Here is a 15417-nt window from a genome sequence, read left to right on the forward strand (position 1 = left end):
ACTGAAATCCCGCCAGTGCCTTAAACAAGCTGTGCACAAACAAATGCCAACTGCCAATGGCTGCCCCTCTCTGAGCCTGGTTCTGCTTGAGGCCTCTTCTTGTTAAAAAGGAGTTCTTACTCTCCACTGTCACTAAATGCTTGCTCATACGGTGTCATATGATCGTTGGGCTTTTCAGCATTTTTTAGAACTTCTATCCATTCATCCATCTGCCACTTATCCAAATCAAGGTCGTGGGGGGTTAGAGCGTATCCCAGCTGTCATAGGGCAACTGAATAAGGTGCCAGTCTGTCATAAGGTTGACACAGAGAAAAAACAATCATTCACCCTCATACCTATGGCCAATTTACCTTGGAGATAACAGGTAAGCATCACGCACAAGGGCTGGTATCTTGAGATCTGAGGAGCTCACAGAGAAATGGCCTAGATAAATAAAAAGCACTGCAGGCACTACACAAGTTAATATATTTGATTATGGGGTGAGCTATAACTTGTAGTCTTTAGACCAGCGGTCCCCAACCCCCGGGCCTCGGACCGGTACCGGTCCGTGAGTCGTTTGGTACCGGGCCGCGAGAGTTGAGGCTCAGGTGTGAAATGTATGGTTTTCAGGGTTTTTATCGGTTTTCAGCGTTATTTTGTTATCGTTTTTATCGTTAACTCGGTTTTCCTGGGTCTTTTCACGTGTATTATGAATAAATCTTCTTTTTTTCGGTACCGGTACTAGTTTTATTTTGTTGTATTTATCCGCGACACCTTAAAGGCCGGTCTGTGAAAATATTGTCGGGCATAAACTGGTCCGTGACGCAAAAAAGGTTGGGGACCGCTGCTTTAGACAACAGTCACACTCTTCTTCATACAAATATCAACTTTAAAGACTTAAAGACAGACTTCTTAAAATATGGATCAGTCTGTAGCTGGGTTTAGTCTTTTTATTTGACTTCTTAATAAAAAGACAAATGTAGAAAATCATCAGACTTAATATCTTTTAAGCTTTACACATTAAGAATATGTGTAAAATAGCATACTGTCTGTATTCAAGCACAAAATGAAGCTCTTGAAGCTGAATGTTTGAGAAAAACATTTCAGCATCTGTGTTGTCAGAGGTGTGGTTATCAGTGACATCACATGGAGGACTTTTCTTTCAAATGTATACATGATAAATCGGAATATTTTAGGTTAGATAATTACTAACGATCAGTTCTAGCAGTTAACGTACTTCAGTTTCAAGTTTGAGGTGTATCATCCAAAGACACGAGACTGTCACTTATTTTCTTTTTACACCTGCTCTGATTGCCTGAGTCTGATCTGGCCTCCTCTCTCTCTTCATCCTGTCTACACCCATCCTCCCCCCTTTCTCTCCCACCACCCATCCTCTTCCTCCTCTGTCTTTTGATTCAGACGTACTGGGTACGTATGCTCTTCCCGCAACAAAACAATGAAGCATCTCTTTCTCTTTCCTTCCCCTCCCCTTTTTCTTCTAACTATATTCATCATCTGCTCATACATCGTTGTCTGCCTGTCTGCTTGCCTGTCAGTTTCTCTGTTCCTCATACTTCTGTGTGACAGCCTGTAGTCTCTTAACAAAAAGAAACCAATTACAAAACCCAAGCAGGAAGAGATCCGTGGGAGGGCAGCAGAGCGGCTGGTAGCAGAGAGGGAAGACGATACTCTCCCATCCTGCTGTCACCCTTATGTTGTGACTCATAATGCTGTTTATCTTCAGTCATATCCAAGGATAGCATCTATTGCAGCTGGACCTTGCCTTTTAAATTCACTCTTGTCATCACGGGGGAGCAAACGTCTCTCTGAAGTTAAATCCAAATTCGCAGAAGGCTTTGTCGAGGTTAATGGAAACCTTGGCTGCTGTTTCTTTGTACAACTTAAAAGTTCACGTCTCTTGTCATTCTGCAGAGACCCCGTTTCGCCTCCGGCTTTAATTCTCTATCCTTTAGCCCTCTGGAGGCTGCTGAAATGTGCGGGCCACGTCTCTGTGCAGATTGCCTTGCCCCTGTTATCTCTCTTTGCCACTTGGGTTGGCAGCGCACAGACACCTCGGAGGCGCTGAGGGTTGACCAGACAGACGAGGAACATTCTGGTTTTCTGTTTTAATCTCGCTCCTTACACGTCGACAGGCTGATAAAAAGGTGGAGCTGTCTTCGAAATGCTAAATAACCAGCTTTTATAGGCTGCTGTTGAGGAACAATGAACACAACGTTCAGCATTCTACAGCCTTGAGTGGTGCACCTGATAGTATAATTACCGCTGTGCCTATTAGTGCTAACAAAACAACTAATGTTCCACTTCATCTATTTAATGAGGTTGTTTTTTTTGTTTGTTTGGTTGTTTTTTTGTCGTTGATGTTTCTGTTTTAGTTACATGGTGAGAACTTGTGCCCTTATTGTAAGTTATTTCAAGTACCACAGGCATCTCATTCTTAAGTGCCTCCTTTCTCTGCACCTTTTAAAAAAGCATTAAATACATATCTGAAATGTCAGGAGGGGGCAGGAGAATGAGGATGTTCGAGCGCTCCATTTAGCTGTGCATAAATGGAACTTTTAACTGTGGTCCAATCTGATTCATACGCTTGGAGCTGTTTTGTTTTCCTCTTAACTCCGACATGCATGAGTAAGAACTAACACGTCTGTTATGTACTTTTGCACAAAGTTAAGGGAGATTGGCTCACATGCAGTGCTTTAACTCCTCAAACAGAGATCATGTATCTGTTTTGTTGTCTCACTGTATTCACGTGTCTTGTCTGTTTCCTGGGCATTCAGCTGAGGTGCAGAGTGAGATCGAGCGTATCTTCGAGCTGGCCCGAACTCTCCAGCTTGTTGCTTTGGATGCCGACACCATTAACCACCCCTCTCAACTGGCTAAGACTTCCCTGGCTCCCATCATTGTTTATATCAAAATAGCTTCCCCTAAGGTATGCCTGTTTCATTCATTCATTTAAACCGATTCTCATACTTAATTTTGGAATGACTCTACCGTCTTCTGATTCTGATAGCAGTAAATATTGTTTCAGTTCAGTGCTCTGCTATCTCCCTGCAGGTTCTCCAGAGGCTCATTAAATCCAGAGGGAAGTCCCAGGCTAAACACTTAAACGTGCAGATGGTTGCAGCAGACAAGCTGGCTCAGTGCCCACCTGTGAGTTTTGCTTTGCGACTTGAGCTTTTTTAACATATTCTCATCCCCGGCTCATCACACCCTGACACTCAGTCAAATGAATTTGAACTCATCAAGTACCCCTTTGGGATTATTTTCCAACGGTATCTGACGATTAACAGCTGAAAGAAGACAGGTTCGAGGCCCTCAATTCAGTTTAATTCAATTTTATTTATACTGCCCCTCATCCAACAACGGCTGCTTTTATTCTGAGTGGGGGCCCTACAAAAATAACAATCAGACTACACCTTATGAGCAAGCACTTGGCAAGTGCTTTTTCCATCACAGTTTTTTGGGGGTTTAGGCATAAAACCTACTTGGATGGATTTCAGGAAAAGATGTAAAAACTTATATCACAGTACTTTCCGGTTTTACAGAATAACACTTATGCATCTATCTTTACATGAGCGGACTTTGACATGATTTTACAGAGCAATAAATGAGCTACTCTCAGGCTTTGCTAACAAATGATACATTTTTGGCACAGAGCTATAGAATCGCTCCTTAACAGGCTGCCTGTTATGCTTTTACGATAGACCTGATCGTTCTGTCTTGAGTAATATTTAGTCATCATCCCAGCTGGTTCCCTGTCGCTGTGTGTGGAGGAGCATAGAGACCATAGTCTGTATATGGCTGTTGTGTCAGCCATTGGTTTAGGACAATGCATTTTGAGTTCTGTCCACCTCCATATCAGTTTTTTTGAACGAGCGGGTTCTAAGGGCGGCACGATGATTCAGTAGTCAGCAGTGCTGCCTCACAGCTTTGCCTTTTTGTTTGGAGTTTCCATGTTCTCTGCATCCTCTAACAATACAAATACATGCTTGTTAAATTAATTGGTGACACCTAACTTACTCTAGGTTGGATGTAAGTGTGTGGTGTTTGCATATTTATAAAAAAAAAAAAAAACAAGTTATAAAAATGCCAAAAATATCTTGTAGAATTCAGAGGCAAAACAGAAGACAGATGGAGAGGCATTTTCTTTAGGTTCAGAAGTGGCTTAATGAACTCATGTTGACTGTGAGCTCACATATCCACAACGTACTTCCGCTCCTTTTGCAATTTTCAAGTAGGGTCTTGCTTTAAAACTAGCTGCACATGCTACCTAGGCTTAAAGAAAAGTTGAAAATGCTGACCTCCATAGGCCACATCATTCACTGTCTTCCCCTGTGATGCTGGTTGCCATGATTTCTGCAGAAGCACTAAACTGCAGTGAACCGAATAACTACATTCGGTTGAACTCTCACTGAAATAACTGATCAGAAATATGGTTGTTTAAGTTTTTCATTATCAAACTGTATGAATTAGTGTAACTTACAGTCGAACTTCCCCATTAGAATTCAGGTGAGGGGGAACAGTGACTTCAATAAAATAAAATAAAATACCATACAGCTGTTATGAAAGGGAAAGCTAGATATAAACAGTTTTTTCCAGCATACCGTAAATCTGCTTTTTAATACCTTTTTTTTAAATGCCTGACTCTTTTGTTGGGTTAGCCTCAAATGGCTACTAATTCCTTTCTCACCACTGGCATAATTTTTCAGATAGAGTTACCACTTGCTTAAATGCTGAGGCATTCTACATATGATGTCTTGAAAGGCGGAGCAGATGGTTTTGTGATAAAACAATTGGCTGTTACTAGAATTCATGTAAAGACAGAAGGAAAATTCACTTTGGTACAGTGAAATAAATGAAGAGCTGTTTTTTGTTGCAGGAATTATTTGACATCATCCTGGATGAGAACCAGCTGGAGGATGCCTGCGAACACCTGGCTGACTACCTTGAAGCCTACTGGAAGGCAACACACCCTCCAAGCAGCAACCCTCCCAACCCTCTGCTGAATCGTACCATGGCTACGGCAGCCCTGGCTGCCTCCCCAGAGCCCGTCTCCAACCTACAGGTACAGGTCCTCACCTCCCTGCGCAGAAATATGGATCCGTGGCCTGACATGGACGGCACTGTAGCCACTGAGGGGAAAGAGGAAGAACATGCTCTCTGAAGTCCAGTAGCACAGGGGGGTGGGGGGCGACTCCGGCAACTCAACCCAAACTCAGCAGCCTGTTCCTTTTACCCTGGAGTAGGAGTGCACTAATAGCCTGTTTATGCTGTATAAAGGAAACCGCAGATACATCTGTGCAAGAAATTAACACCCAAATGAACCAACAAGGATCCAATTTTCCACACATGAACAGCTAGCCTAAGAACACCTACGAGTAAAAATGATGTAGTCTGCATGTTAGCAGGTCAGCTTTTCCTTCTGTGCACTGTTTAAAACTGTGAAAACAGCTCAGCTGAAAGCACACTGGACTCAAGGAATAACCTCAGAAGGTACCTCTGCCCCCACAATCCCTTCTATTTTACTGTAATCAGACGTAAAATAGCGTCTGCTGCCCCCACCCTGCCCTCTGCAGCTCTGTGGCCTCCTTTTCTTCAGCGCTTCTAGAGGCTGAAATCCAGTTTGCTGTCCTCCTCTCTGTTGCCATGGTACCACCCCTGAAAACAGCAAGTCATGTCCGCCTCTTCAAATAGAAACGCTTAGTTTGGTGGAGGCTGTTGCTAACACTCTGTCCGGTTTAATCAATTTATCTTAAGAGTGAGAGCAAAATACTAATCAGTTTTCATTCTGTTCTTCAGTTGCTACTGGCTCCTTATCAGCTAACATGAGCTGCATGCTGTCAGATTAATTACATGGCACACAAGCGACAGTCTTGCACCGAATGGACACAATTATGCAGGGATCCTTGACAAAAATGAATGAAAAGTATTTTTTTTAAAAAAGATTCAAACTGGATTGAATTTTTAAATTTAAGGAAAACTGTTTCAGGATAAACATGTGAGCTATATCATTTTGCTGCTTTGTTCTGCCATGAGCTCAAACAGCCAGCAGATGGCACTATTGTAATTGTAGATATATAGTTTAGCTTCTTTATAAGTTGCTGGGATCTGTTTTCGTTTGTAGGTTGATATCATCATTTTATAACAGTCAATTAGCAGAACTAAACAATTTCTACTTACTGATTAAATTGTGTTGTTTGAGTATAGACTAGTGTGAGTATGCACAATGTTAATGTGGAATGTGTTTCATATAAGTATCTTCAGCACTAATGCCTTTAAAGTCATGGATTCTTAAGCTAGAACAAGTATGCATCTTTGTTCTTTCTGCCCTGTCTGCTAACCCTGCTAATTAACTGCTGACACCTTGGTGTGCTGTTTGTGTCTCTGCATGCTTTTCGTGTGGCATGGGTGCGGCTCGCTGCAGGGGGCGTACTTGGTGCATGGTGAGCAGAAGCGGGAAGGGCCTCTGACAGAGTGTGGTGGGAGCGGCACGCTGCATGACTATCAGACAGACCTGGGAGGGAAGCCCCAGCAGCAGCACCAGCAGCAAGCATACCTGCGCTCCTCTCGTGGCCAGCTACGAGGAGGCAGCGGGCGAGGCCTTTCACGGCAAGACACCTTCGACTCGGAGACCCAGGGCAGCCGGGACTCGGCCTACACCGAGGCCGGTGACTCCTGCATGGACATTGAGACCGACCCCTATGAGGAGCCTGAGCCCTACCGAGGAAGTGGGGGCAGCCGCCTCCACCTGGCGCAGCATCTCGGCCGACAAGCCTCCTGGGAAGACGAAGGTGCCGAGCCGGACCAGGAAAACCGAAACCACCCTCCGATGCCGAGCCAGACACATCCGCATGGACGTGCCAAGCTGAGGGAGCGTTACTGCCAGGATCCTGTGGACACAGGGGCCAACATGAGCCGCAACAAGAACCAGGATGACTGGGGGAGGGACGTCTACATCCGCTGAATGGTCATCATACCACAGAGCCAAGGAAGCCCCTGGACAGACTGAGGACAGAGGGAGAGGAGGGGATGGAGGGGAAATGCTCTGGTTTTTGGGTTCAACAGGAACTGAAGTGTAGGTTTGGGGCCATGCCGGTCAGGCTAACAAAAAAATCTGTTTACATCCCAGTACAATGTAAAGAAATACATCAACTGCCAGATGCCATTCTCATCAAGTTCTTCTTGTAATTCAGTTTATTTACATTTAGAAAAAATAATATTGGTCTTTTTTGTTTCTTATGTTAATACTGCATGAATATCATGGATTTCTATACTCACAGCACAAGGACAGTAATTGTTACGACTCTGATCTGTATGATTCGATCCTCTCTTCGATTGTAAAGTGCAAAGGTCGGTAGAGCCGTAGTGTATCACGTCTGTCCTCTGCAGTCTTAAACAGGGTCTAATGTCACGGTTCCCATGTACGTACAGTGTCAGGGTTTCTCTTTACCTTAAGCTCACTCAGTGCTTTTGGCTTTCAGGGTTTCCTCCCATACTGATATCCAGAAGTTTTGAGTCTCTCACCTCCACTTTCTTATCACCCAGACCTTAAAAAGTTGGTGGAGAAGTTGCCATATTTTAGCACGTAAATTTATCAATGTTGCTATACTCATGTCAGTGCGATAACAATGAATAATACACTCCAAAGATGTTTACTTCTTCCCTAACCTGGTTCAGTCACCATACCTGACTGTATATGTCTGACCCAGTCCTCCCATTTCTGTTATCCTCTTCTTCATGGGTGCTGAGGGCACCTCCAGTTGTTCTCTGGTTTCCAAATGTGGTGCAGATTCAAAGTAGTTGTGTGAACGAAACGTCCTGCCTTAGTCACTCCCACCCCTTATTTCAAGAAAACTCCAATCACAAGTGCCGGAATGTCTCGCCAAGCCATGTCCGCCGCTGCTGCGGTGGGATGTCTTAACTCTTGTTACACTCGTTTTCATACCATATCTCTGTCTCTTTGTGTCTCGTGGCTGCTCCGTCCCAGCTCGTTGCTCATCTCTTTTTTCTTTGCACCAGCTTCGTCGTCTGTTTTTCAGGGCTAACAGTTATATAAAAAGTACTTGTACGTGTGGTTAATCACTTCGAACTTCCACCCAAACAGCTCGCTTGTCTAATATTAAATACCACTCTCTTCTTACTCCTGATTTCTGACTGAATTAGTGTTGGGTTTTTGTTTTTTTCAGTGAACATTTGCATTATTTTTTTCAATCTTCAGTTCTTGTGAGCTAGTGAGAGGAGTATAAAGTGGGCAGTGGGGGGGATAGGATCAGCTTTGGTCTTTACACAGTTATCTATAATGGAGAATTCATGAATGTCTTTGGTAGGCTGCTTTGGCCCACCCCCGTCTTCAGTTGAATAAATAAATATTAAATAATGATCAGTAAATAATGTTATTGTTGCGTTATCGCAATTGTTAAAATGATGAAATAACATGTATCATTGGTGCCTGATTGTAGCTACATTTTGCTTTTTCTGCCTTTCATTTTTAATCTGTGGATAAATTCGTATTTTAATTAAAAATCGAATAAGAAAATGCCATTGTGTCATTTCATTGTTACAGTGAGATGTGATGAACAAAAACAGCTGTCAAAAATGCTAAATGTCTGCACGTGTATGTCTGCGTCGTGTTGTTTATTCCACTGGATACATGTGAACACATAGTTCAATACAAATCATAGAGTAGATTAGTTTTTCAATAAATTACATGATAATTAGTCAAAATTGATATGAAAAGCAAAAGACAGGCTTGCTGCTTCCATAGGAATTAAGAGGGTAAGTAACAGCCAGGTACTGCTAATCAAATGCACTTAATTAATTAATCATCAGCACCTCTGTGGAAGCAGATATTTTGATAGTTTGCTGGTCTGGAGCATTCAGCTGGGTGTTAACACAATGCCACAATTTCTCCAGGAATGGATGTCTCAACAAATTTGCCCCATGTCAGAAAAATACCCAAGAGCTACATCTCAAACTTGACAGGCTTCTGTTAGCAATGCTAAATGCTAAAGTGCATCATAGAATAATTAGAATTAGAATAAAGAAGGGTATGAATTGAAAGTTCGCCAACAGAAAGCCTCTTCTCTCTAAAAAGAACACAGTATCATAGCTTCACAAAGATGAATCTGAACAAGCTACAAGAGTTGTGGAATAATGACCTTTGGATAGATGGGACCAATGTGGGAATGTTTACCCATAATGCACACCACCAGTTTAGCACAAAAACATCATAGCAACTGTGAAGCACAGTGGTGGAGGAGGGGGAAACTGTGCTTATTTTGTTTTTGCAGCAACACGACCTGGGCACCAACCATGTAGTCAACCATGACCGCCTCTGTATACGAAAATATTCTGGACACAAATGTGAGGCCATCTGTCTGACAGCTACACGTTGGACCAAACAAGGTCATGCAACAGGATAATAATCCCAAGTGCAGTAGCAAATGCCTGAAAAGGAACAGAATCGACTTGTTGAATCAACCTAAGGCCTTTAAAAAGCTGTGCAAAAACAAATCCCTGCAAACCCCAATGAGCAGAAGCAATGCTGTAAAGAAGAGTGGGCCAAAATTTCTCTATAATGATGCAAGAGACTAACAAAGTCGTGCTGAAAACAACTACTCTGCATTATTCTTGCTAAAGGTAGTTATACAAGCTATTGATTCATCAGGTTGTACTAAGCTTTTTCATATGACTGTCTTATTTAAAAAAAAAAAAAAAGCCAACACCACCCTGAATGTAGAAACGATCCCATACTTCTGCTGGGTGTAAACCTGCAAAACAATGAGCCACAAGAATGTTGACAGATTCTGAGAATAAAAAAAACAGTTTCACTTTGTATTCACAGAAACGTAATCTCCAAAATACTCGTGTCAAATTGCAGCACATTTCAAAACACCTGCATTTTCTGAAGTGCAGTTATGAAGTGCAGCTGGCTCACTCCAGGATGTGGTTTTTGTCATCGTCGAGCTGATGCTCTGCACAGGACAAACTGTCACAGACCTGAGACACGGTTTCCATCTGTAAATCGAAATGTGAGACTTACATCAGAGCGTTGCTCAACAGGGTCAAAATGACTGTAATAACAAACTGCTAAAAACTGACAGAACGGGACAGAACAAATATGTAACACATGTTTGCATGTATAACTAAAACTAAGGGTAAACTTCCATTATTATAGTTAAAGCAGGATAATTTTAAAGAAAAACACAAAAAGTTATCTGCAGTATCACTGCTTCAGATTTTGAAGTGTACACATGTGGAATGACATCTTTCAAAGTGTTTCTGATGACTGTTATCTGATCATCTGTATTAACAATAAGGACCATATCACGGTTATAAAGCAGAGTTAATTTCAAGTATATACTGTCTGACATGCAAGTTAATTTAAAAAAATCACATCGTAGATCCTTTAATGTAGCAAACAGAAATACTGGAGAGTGATAAGGTAACATTAAATGCTTAATTATAGTGGAAAAGAAATGTGCAGCGGTAATAATCACAATAATAATAAAAATGATGATGATGATGATGATGAAGATAACAGATACCATAACTGTATTCCTGATGAGAAAGTGTGCTTATGTGATTACTTTTACCTCAATAAACTAAAGAAAATGCCTTTCACCTTCAATATACATTTATTTCCAGAATGAAACCTGGCAATTAATTTCACTTAAAACACTTCAAGCTATAAATAAATTATAGGGAAATAAATACAGGTACAATACTTTGACTGAGGTGAATATAAGTATGCCTCATTACTGAATCTCTTATGGGTTTGAAATTAAGACAAATCTGTCAGATCAGAGGCCCTAATATGCAAAGAGGTCATCAGTGTTGTGATTGTGTAACTGGAGAGTTGAAAGTAGAACTGATATAAAATTGCTTGAACGGTTCAGTGGAAATCCCGGGGAATTCTTTGTTTGAAGCCAGTTTTGCTTTCTGTTGGTTTTTACAGGCCGATAAGTTCTATGGTTTCTCAGAAAGGAAGGTACATAGTTTTACTTCTCTTTCCATATATAGACCGGACATACGCGTGTCACCGACTGCGTCATTATCCCACTCGTGCCGTCGGTGTGGCAGGACTTGTAGGTTGCCTTCAGGGACTATAGGTGAGCTCAGATTTTCGATATTTAAGGAGGTAAATAAATTGCATTTAATGTACGCTAATATCTCGTGATGACGAACGATGATTTATCTAGGATTTTTCGGTACTTATTCGGCTTTTACAAACATATTCTTCCTCAGTTTGGAGCACAAGTAGTTTTCTATAGACCTGATAAAGAGGTCACTACACAATGAACGGGGCAAAGAAAGCGATTTGGGAGACATTTAAAATATATTTAGAATATTTGGCCCAAATAAAAACAAAGCAAAACAATAAAATCTTAAATGCCTTAAATTACTTTATTACCCCAAAGTAAATAATCACATATACAAAGAATCAGAATCAGAAATATTATTAATCCCAAAGGAAATTATGGGCAAGGGCGGCTGCTATTTCTATATTTTTTCCACTTTGTTAAAATGAGGGTAGAATAAATAAAATTCTATATAGTAGAATATAGAAATGCCAGGGTATATTGTATTACAGCTAGGACAATATTTCTGTCCAGGGTGACAGGGTGCCCCATTTATTTGGTACAGCCCAGTATTTCACTAATATTCTCAATTATGGAGTCAGCGTCTCACAATTTAATTGGCTCTATATAATAGTGAACACCTCTCTCACACTCGTGCAACAAAAAGATATGTGCTGATCTGTGACAGCATCCCTACTAAAAACACAAGCAAGTAAATGTGTGAAAGTACAAAGACGACCACACATGACTCCAAAACAATCTCAGTCTTCCAGTGATGCTTTTAAGATGTTGGGAAAATCTCATCTGAGCAAAATCTTTAACTTACAATTATTTAAACAAAAAAAAAGGAAAGAAAAAACAGCCTACCCACTTGCATCTGTAACATAATCCACACCGTCCCACACAAACCCCAACTTACTTTGTGGATAATCTAGCCCTTGGCGAATCCCTCACCGGCCCACGTTTTGTATTCCCCACAGCACTGAACGCACCATCATTACTATCTACGCTGCTCGTGACTCACTCGGCAAAAGGTGCAGACTTTCTGAGGAGGAAGCGCCGCCCACAAATGGTATGCCGAGGCAGAAACTGATAATAGATCCCGCAGCAGAGTCAGTCTGACAGTCAGCTTCTAATCGATACTGAAGTCTGCTTCCTCTGGATTTCTTTTGTATTCATCGCTCATCTAGCACTCACACCTGTTGAACATGGGCTATCTGCTGTCTAAGATGATGGCTGTGTTCGGGGACAAAGGTACATGTGCTTTAATTCTTGTGTTCGTCTTGTTATGCCTGCATTGTTGCTGTTTAGATGAATTATAAAAGCCCGTCGGTGTGTTAAGCTCCTGTATCGGGTAATATGTGATAATTGTGGTTTGATCACCTTACTAAAAACTGATTTCCTGACACAGTAAAGTTTCAGTCCTTTCTTATATACGACACTTAAACCAAGTGTTGGACGTGTTTTACTGCAAGAACAGTCTTTTGATAAGAGATGTGAATCTGTTCAGCACATCACCCTCATGTACCTGCCTTTTATCTTATCTGTGTGTACATTTATCCCTTGAGGCTGAATTTGCAGTGAGCATGCAACTTTAACATGTTTAACTTTCCTACAGAGCACAAAGTCATCATTGTGGGTTTGGATAATGCTGGGAAGACGACCATCCTCTATCAATTGTGAGTGATCTGACTGCTTTCTGAGTCTTTCAGCAGTTTTTTAAAATCTGTTCTCACAGTTTAATCTAATTCTAAATGCATCTTTTCCCTTTTTCAAATACATCTAGTCTGACAAAAGAAGCCGTCCACACATCACCAACTATTGGCAGCAACGTCGAACAGATCACCGTTCGGAAGACTCACTTTTTGGTTTGGGATATCGGAGGACAGGAGAGCCTGCGAGCTAGTTGGTACTCCTACTATGGCAACACAGAGGTATGGCTCACCTACACTCTTCAGATCCTTTCTATCTCTAAAAAACTTTTAAAACACAGTAAATCTTTCATTGAAGTGCATTGGAAGTGATATTAGCAGTTCCCAAAAATAAATCCAGAGAAAGTAAAAGCTTTTGAAGTGCTGGCTGCTAATGCACCTGCATCTGTTTTATGACTTTTCCTGTGATCCATTGTTTACAGGTACTGTATCTTTAATAGAGCATTGTAGACATGCTGTGCTCCCTCTTATGAATCAAGCGTCCCATAGATTGGGTCCTGATAAGAACGACCTTATAACAGGTTTAATAACTATTATTTCCCTTTCAGATCGTCATTCTGGTTGTGGACAGCACTGACCGGGAACGACTGACTGTAACCAAAGAAGAACTTCACCGAATGCTCGCACATGAGGTAGGATCTTTAAAACATAGCGTAGAGACTGACTTTATTAAAACATTTAGGGAAGTTACTTGGTCATAACTATATTAAAAGTGCCTTTTAACATATTTGAATACTGCTTACGGATGATAAACAGGTAGAGGAGGGTTGATCATACTTTGCTTTATTGTTTAAATATGAAGTGTTTTGCCTGTTTTCTTTGAGAGCTGCTTTGACGTACAATCACATTGTTGTTTTGTGAAGCTGCCCTCTTTTGGCATTTGTGTTTTGGTGTTTGACGTTCCCTCCCGCTTTCAGACAGACACTGATTGCTTAATAGATGTGAAAGCAGATTACTCACCCATGACATACTGTGATGAGGAACTTTCTTCTTATAGTCAGCATGTCTGTGCGTTTCTATGTTCCGCTGAGGTTGCTGTTTGTTTTGAACAACATCACATGTTTCCAGTGGAACCTGAGTGCAGACACGGTATCGGTAACCCATTTTTTAATTCTTTTTAGGACCTACAGAATGCAGCCGTTCTTATCCTGGCCAACAAACAGGACATGAAGGGTTCCCTGACAGCGGCAGAGATCTCCCAGTTCCTCACGCTCGACTCCATCACAACACACTCCTGGCATGTTCAAGCTTGCTGCGCCCTGACAGGAGAGGGGTGAGTCTAACGCACCTCCAGCTCTCAGTATCACCGACTATTACTCACCCTTCACAAATATGTGACGTAGCTAACAGAAACATGCCTCTGCATACCACTGCTTCTGTTGAAATAATAGCCTTTGAAACACTTATCAAAATGCTTCTGATCTCTCCCTGCAGTCTACCTGCCAGTCTGGACTGGATGAAGTCGCGGGTTGTGGCAAACTAGAAGAAAACAATGGATTAAAAGTCCTGAAACTGAACCAGCCTCTCGGGCGCTGCAAAGGCCGCAGTATCAGGATTATTTACAGTGTTTTGAGCCTGTGACCACAACATCTGTGACAGAAACTGCCTCACCACGTCTACAGTATGACTTACTGACAATGTGACATCCTGAAGAAACCTGCGTTGTGTGTACCTCAGCCTCGGAAACATGACAACAGACAAGCTTCAAAAACTGTTTGATTGTTTGATTATATTTTAGTAATCTGGAGGTTGTGCACTGAGGGAGAGAAAGTGTTAGTAATGTATTGACATAAGTGGCCTGTGTGTAAATGAGAACAATGTTTGGGCAAATTATCCTACCTCACCAGAAGTATCACGTTCCACTTTAACTGTCAAGAGTGACTAAAATGTTATTATTTTATTATTAGAAAGGAAAACAATAAGGCAGGTTGACAAAGGACAATGATTTATAACACTAAGTCATATATTTTCCTATTAGTATCTTAATTTTCTAGAACTGATCCAGTGATTCCACAGACGCTTTAAAACAAGACAATCCTAATTTCATTTTGACTTAGTTCTCATAAATGAAGATTTTTGTTCTTAGTTCACAAACTACTGATTCATCACAGTTTACCAGCAAACAGTAAGACTATAAAGAAAACAAACAAAAGAACATTATGCAGCTGCTGTGGTTTTCCTTCTCAGGATTTCTGCAATGTTGCAAAAGCCTACAAGCCTGCATCTGATGTTAAAATTTAATTTAACGCCAGCAAATGATTTTAGCTTCATTAAACCTGAATATTTATATTAATTTATTCTTTTTTTAATGCTCTTGGACTGTGTACTGTATATGACAGCGATTTCTTGAATGGGAGAAGGCGCTAGCTGCTATGAGTCATAATTTTGCAATGTACATACTGTATAGTTTGATTTTTTTTAAATAAATGTTATTATTGCTATGTGTGTGTTGTTATTTTAATAAGCGATGGGCAGCATGCTATTGAGGTTGTTAACGCTAGTTTACCTTTGGCTTCCTTTGTCTTTACCATCCTTGTCTCTGTCCCTCCAGCCCTCTGTATACCCTCCTTTACTACATTCACGAATCTTCTCTGTGGTCTTACTGTTTTCGTCCTGCTTGACAGCTT

General features: G+C 41.2%; 2 protein-coding genes and 1 long non-coding RNA gene across 6 annotated transcripts in view; 2 read left to right on the forward strand and 1 right to left on the reverse strand.

Annotated features, from left to right (window-relative positions):
- cacnb1 (calcium channel, voltage-dependent, beta 1 subunit) overlaps positions 1-8533 on the forward strand; it is a 39771-nt gene extending 31238 nt beyond the window's left edge. For 3 of the 4 annotated variants that reach the window (XM_004552354.5, XM_012919424.4, XM_076883373.1), the window contains 4 exons: positions 2775-2926; positions 3052-3147; positions 4877-5062; positions 6422-8533. In XM_004552354.5, coding sequence (XP_004552411.1) covers positions 2775-2926; positions 3052-3147; positions 4877-5062; positions 6422-6961 — 974 coding nt within the window. In that variant the 3' untranslated portion in view covers positions 6962-8533. Of the gene's footprint in view, positions 1-2774; positions 2927-3051; positions 3148-4876; positions 6385-6421 lie in introns of those variants that run through there. The other variant, XM_004552357.4, reaches the window with a different exon arrangement.
- Positions 8534-8596: 63 nt separating this feature from the next.
- LOC143418401 (uncharacterized) lies at positions 8597-13916 on the reverse strand. Its single transcript, XR_013098400.1, has 3 exons — positions 13751-13916; positions 9893-10014; positions 8597-9767 (listed from the first exon to the last, which is right to left on the reverse strand). It is a non-coding gene; the product is annotated as an uncharacterized LOC143418401 (long non-coding RNA).
- On the forward strand, positions 12130-15231 carry arl5c (ADP-ribosylation factor-like 5C). Its single transcript, XM_004552358.6, has 6 exons — positions 12130-12332; positions 12697-12757; positions 12865-13012; positions 13339-13422; positions 13912-14063; positions 14225-15231. The coding sequence occupies exons 1-6, from the start codon at positions 12287-12289 to the stop codon at positions 14271-14273; spliced, it is 540 nt and encodes a 179-aa protein (XP_004552415.1). The 5' UTR covers positions 12130-12286; the 3' UTR covers positions 14274-15231.
- Positions 15232-15417: the final 186 nt, after the last annotated feature.

Source organism: Maylandia zebra, linkage group LG4 (genome assembly GCF_041146795.1).
Source record: "Maylandia zebra isolate NMK-2024a linkage group LG4, Mzebra_GT3a, whole genome shotgun sequence".
Classification (NCBI taxonomy): domain Eukaryota; kingdom Metazoa; phylum Chordata; class Actinopteri; order Cichliformes; family Cichlidae; genus Maylandia; species Maylandia zebra.

What these genes read in the sequence shown, in the direction of transcription:
- arl5c (XM_004552358.6), top strand. Translation starts at nt 12,287, where the DNA reads ATGGGCTATCTGCTGTCTAAGATGATGGCTGTGTTCGGGGACAAAG. An exon ending in GGCTGTGTTCGGGGACAAAG is followed by an intron (nt 12,333 to 12,696) that starts GTACATGTGCTT and finishes ACTTTCCTACAG; the next exon opens with AGCACAAAGTCATCATTGTG. An exon ending in ACGACCATCCTCTATCAATT is followed by an intron (nt 12,758 to 12,864) that starts GTGAGTGATCTG and finishes AAATACATCTAG; the next exon opens with TCTGACAAAAGAAGCCGTCC.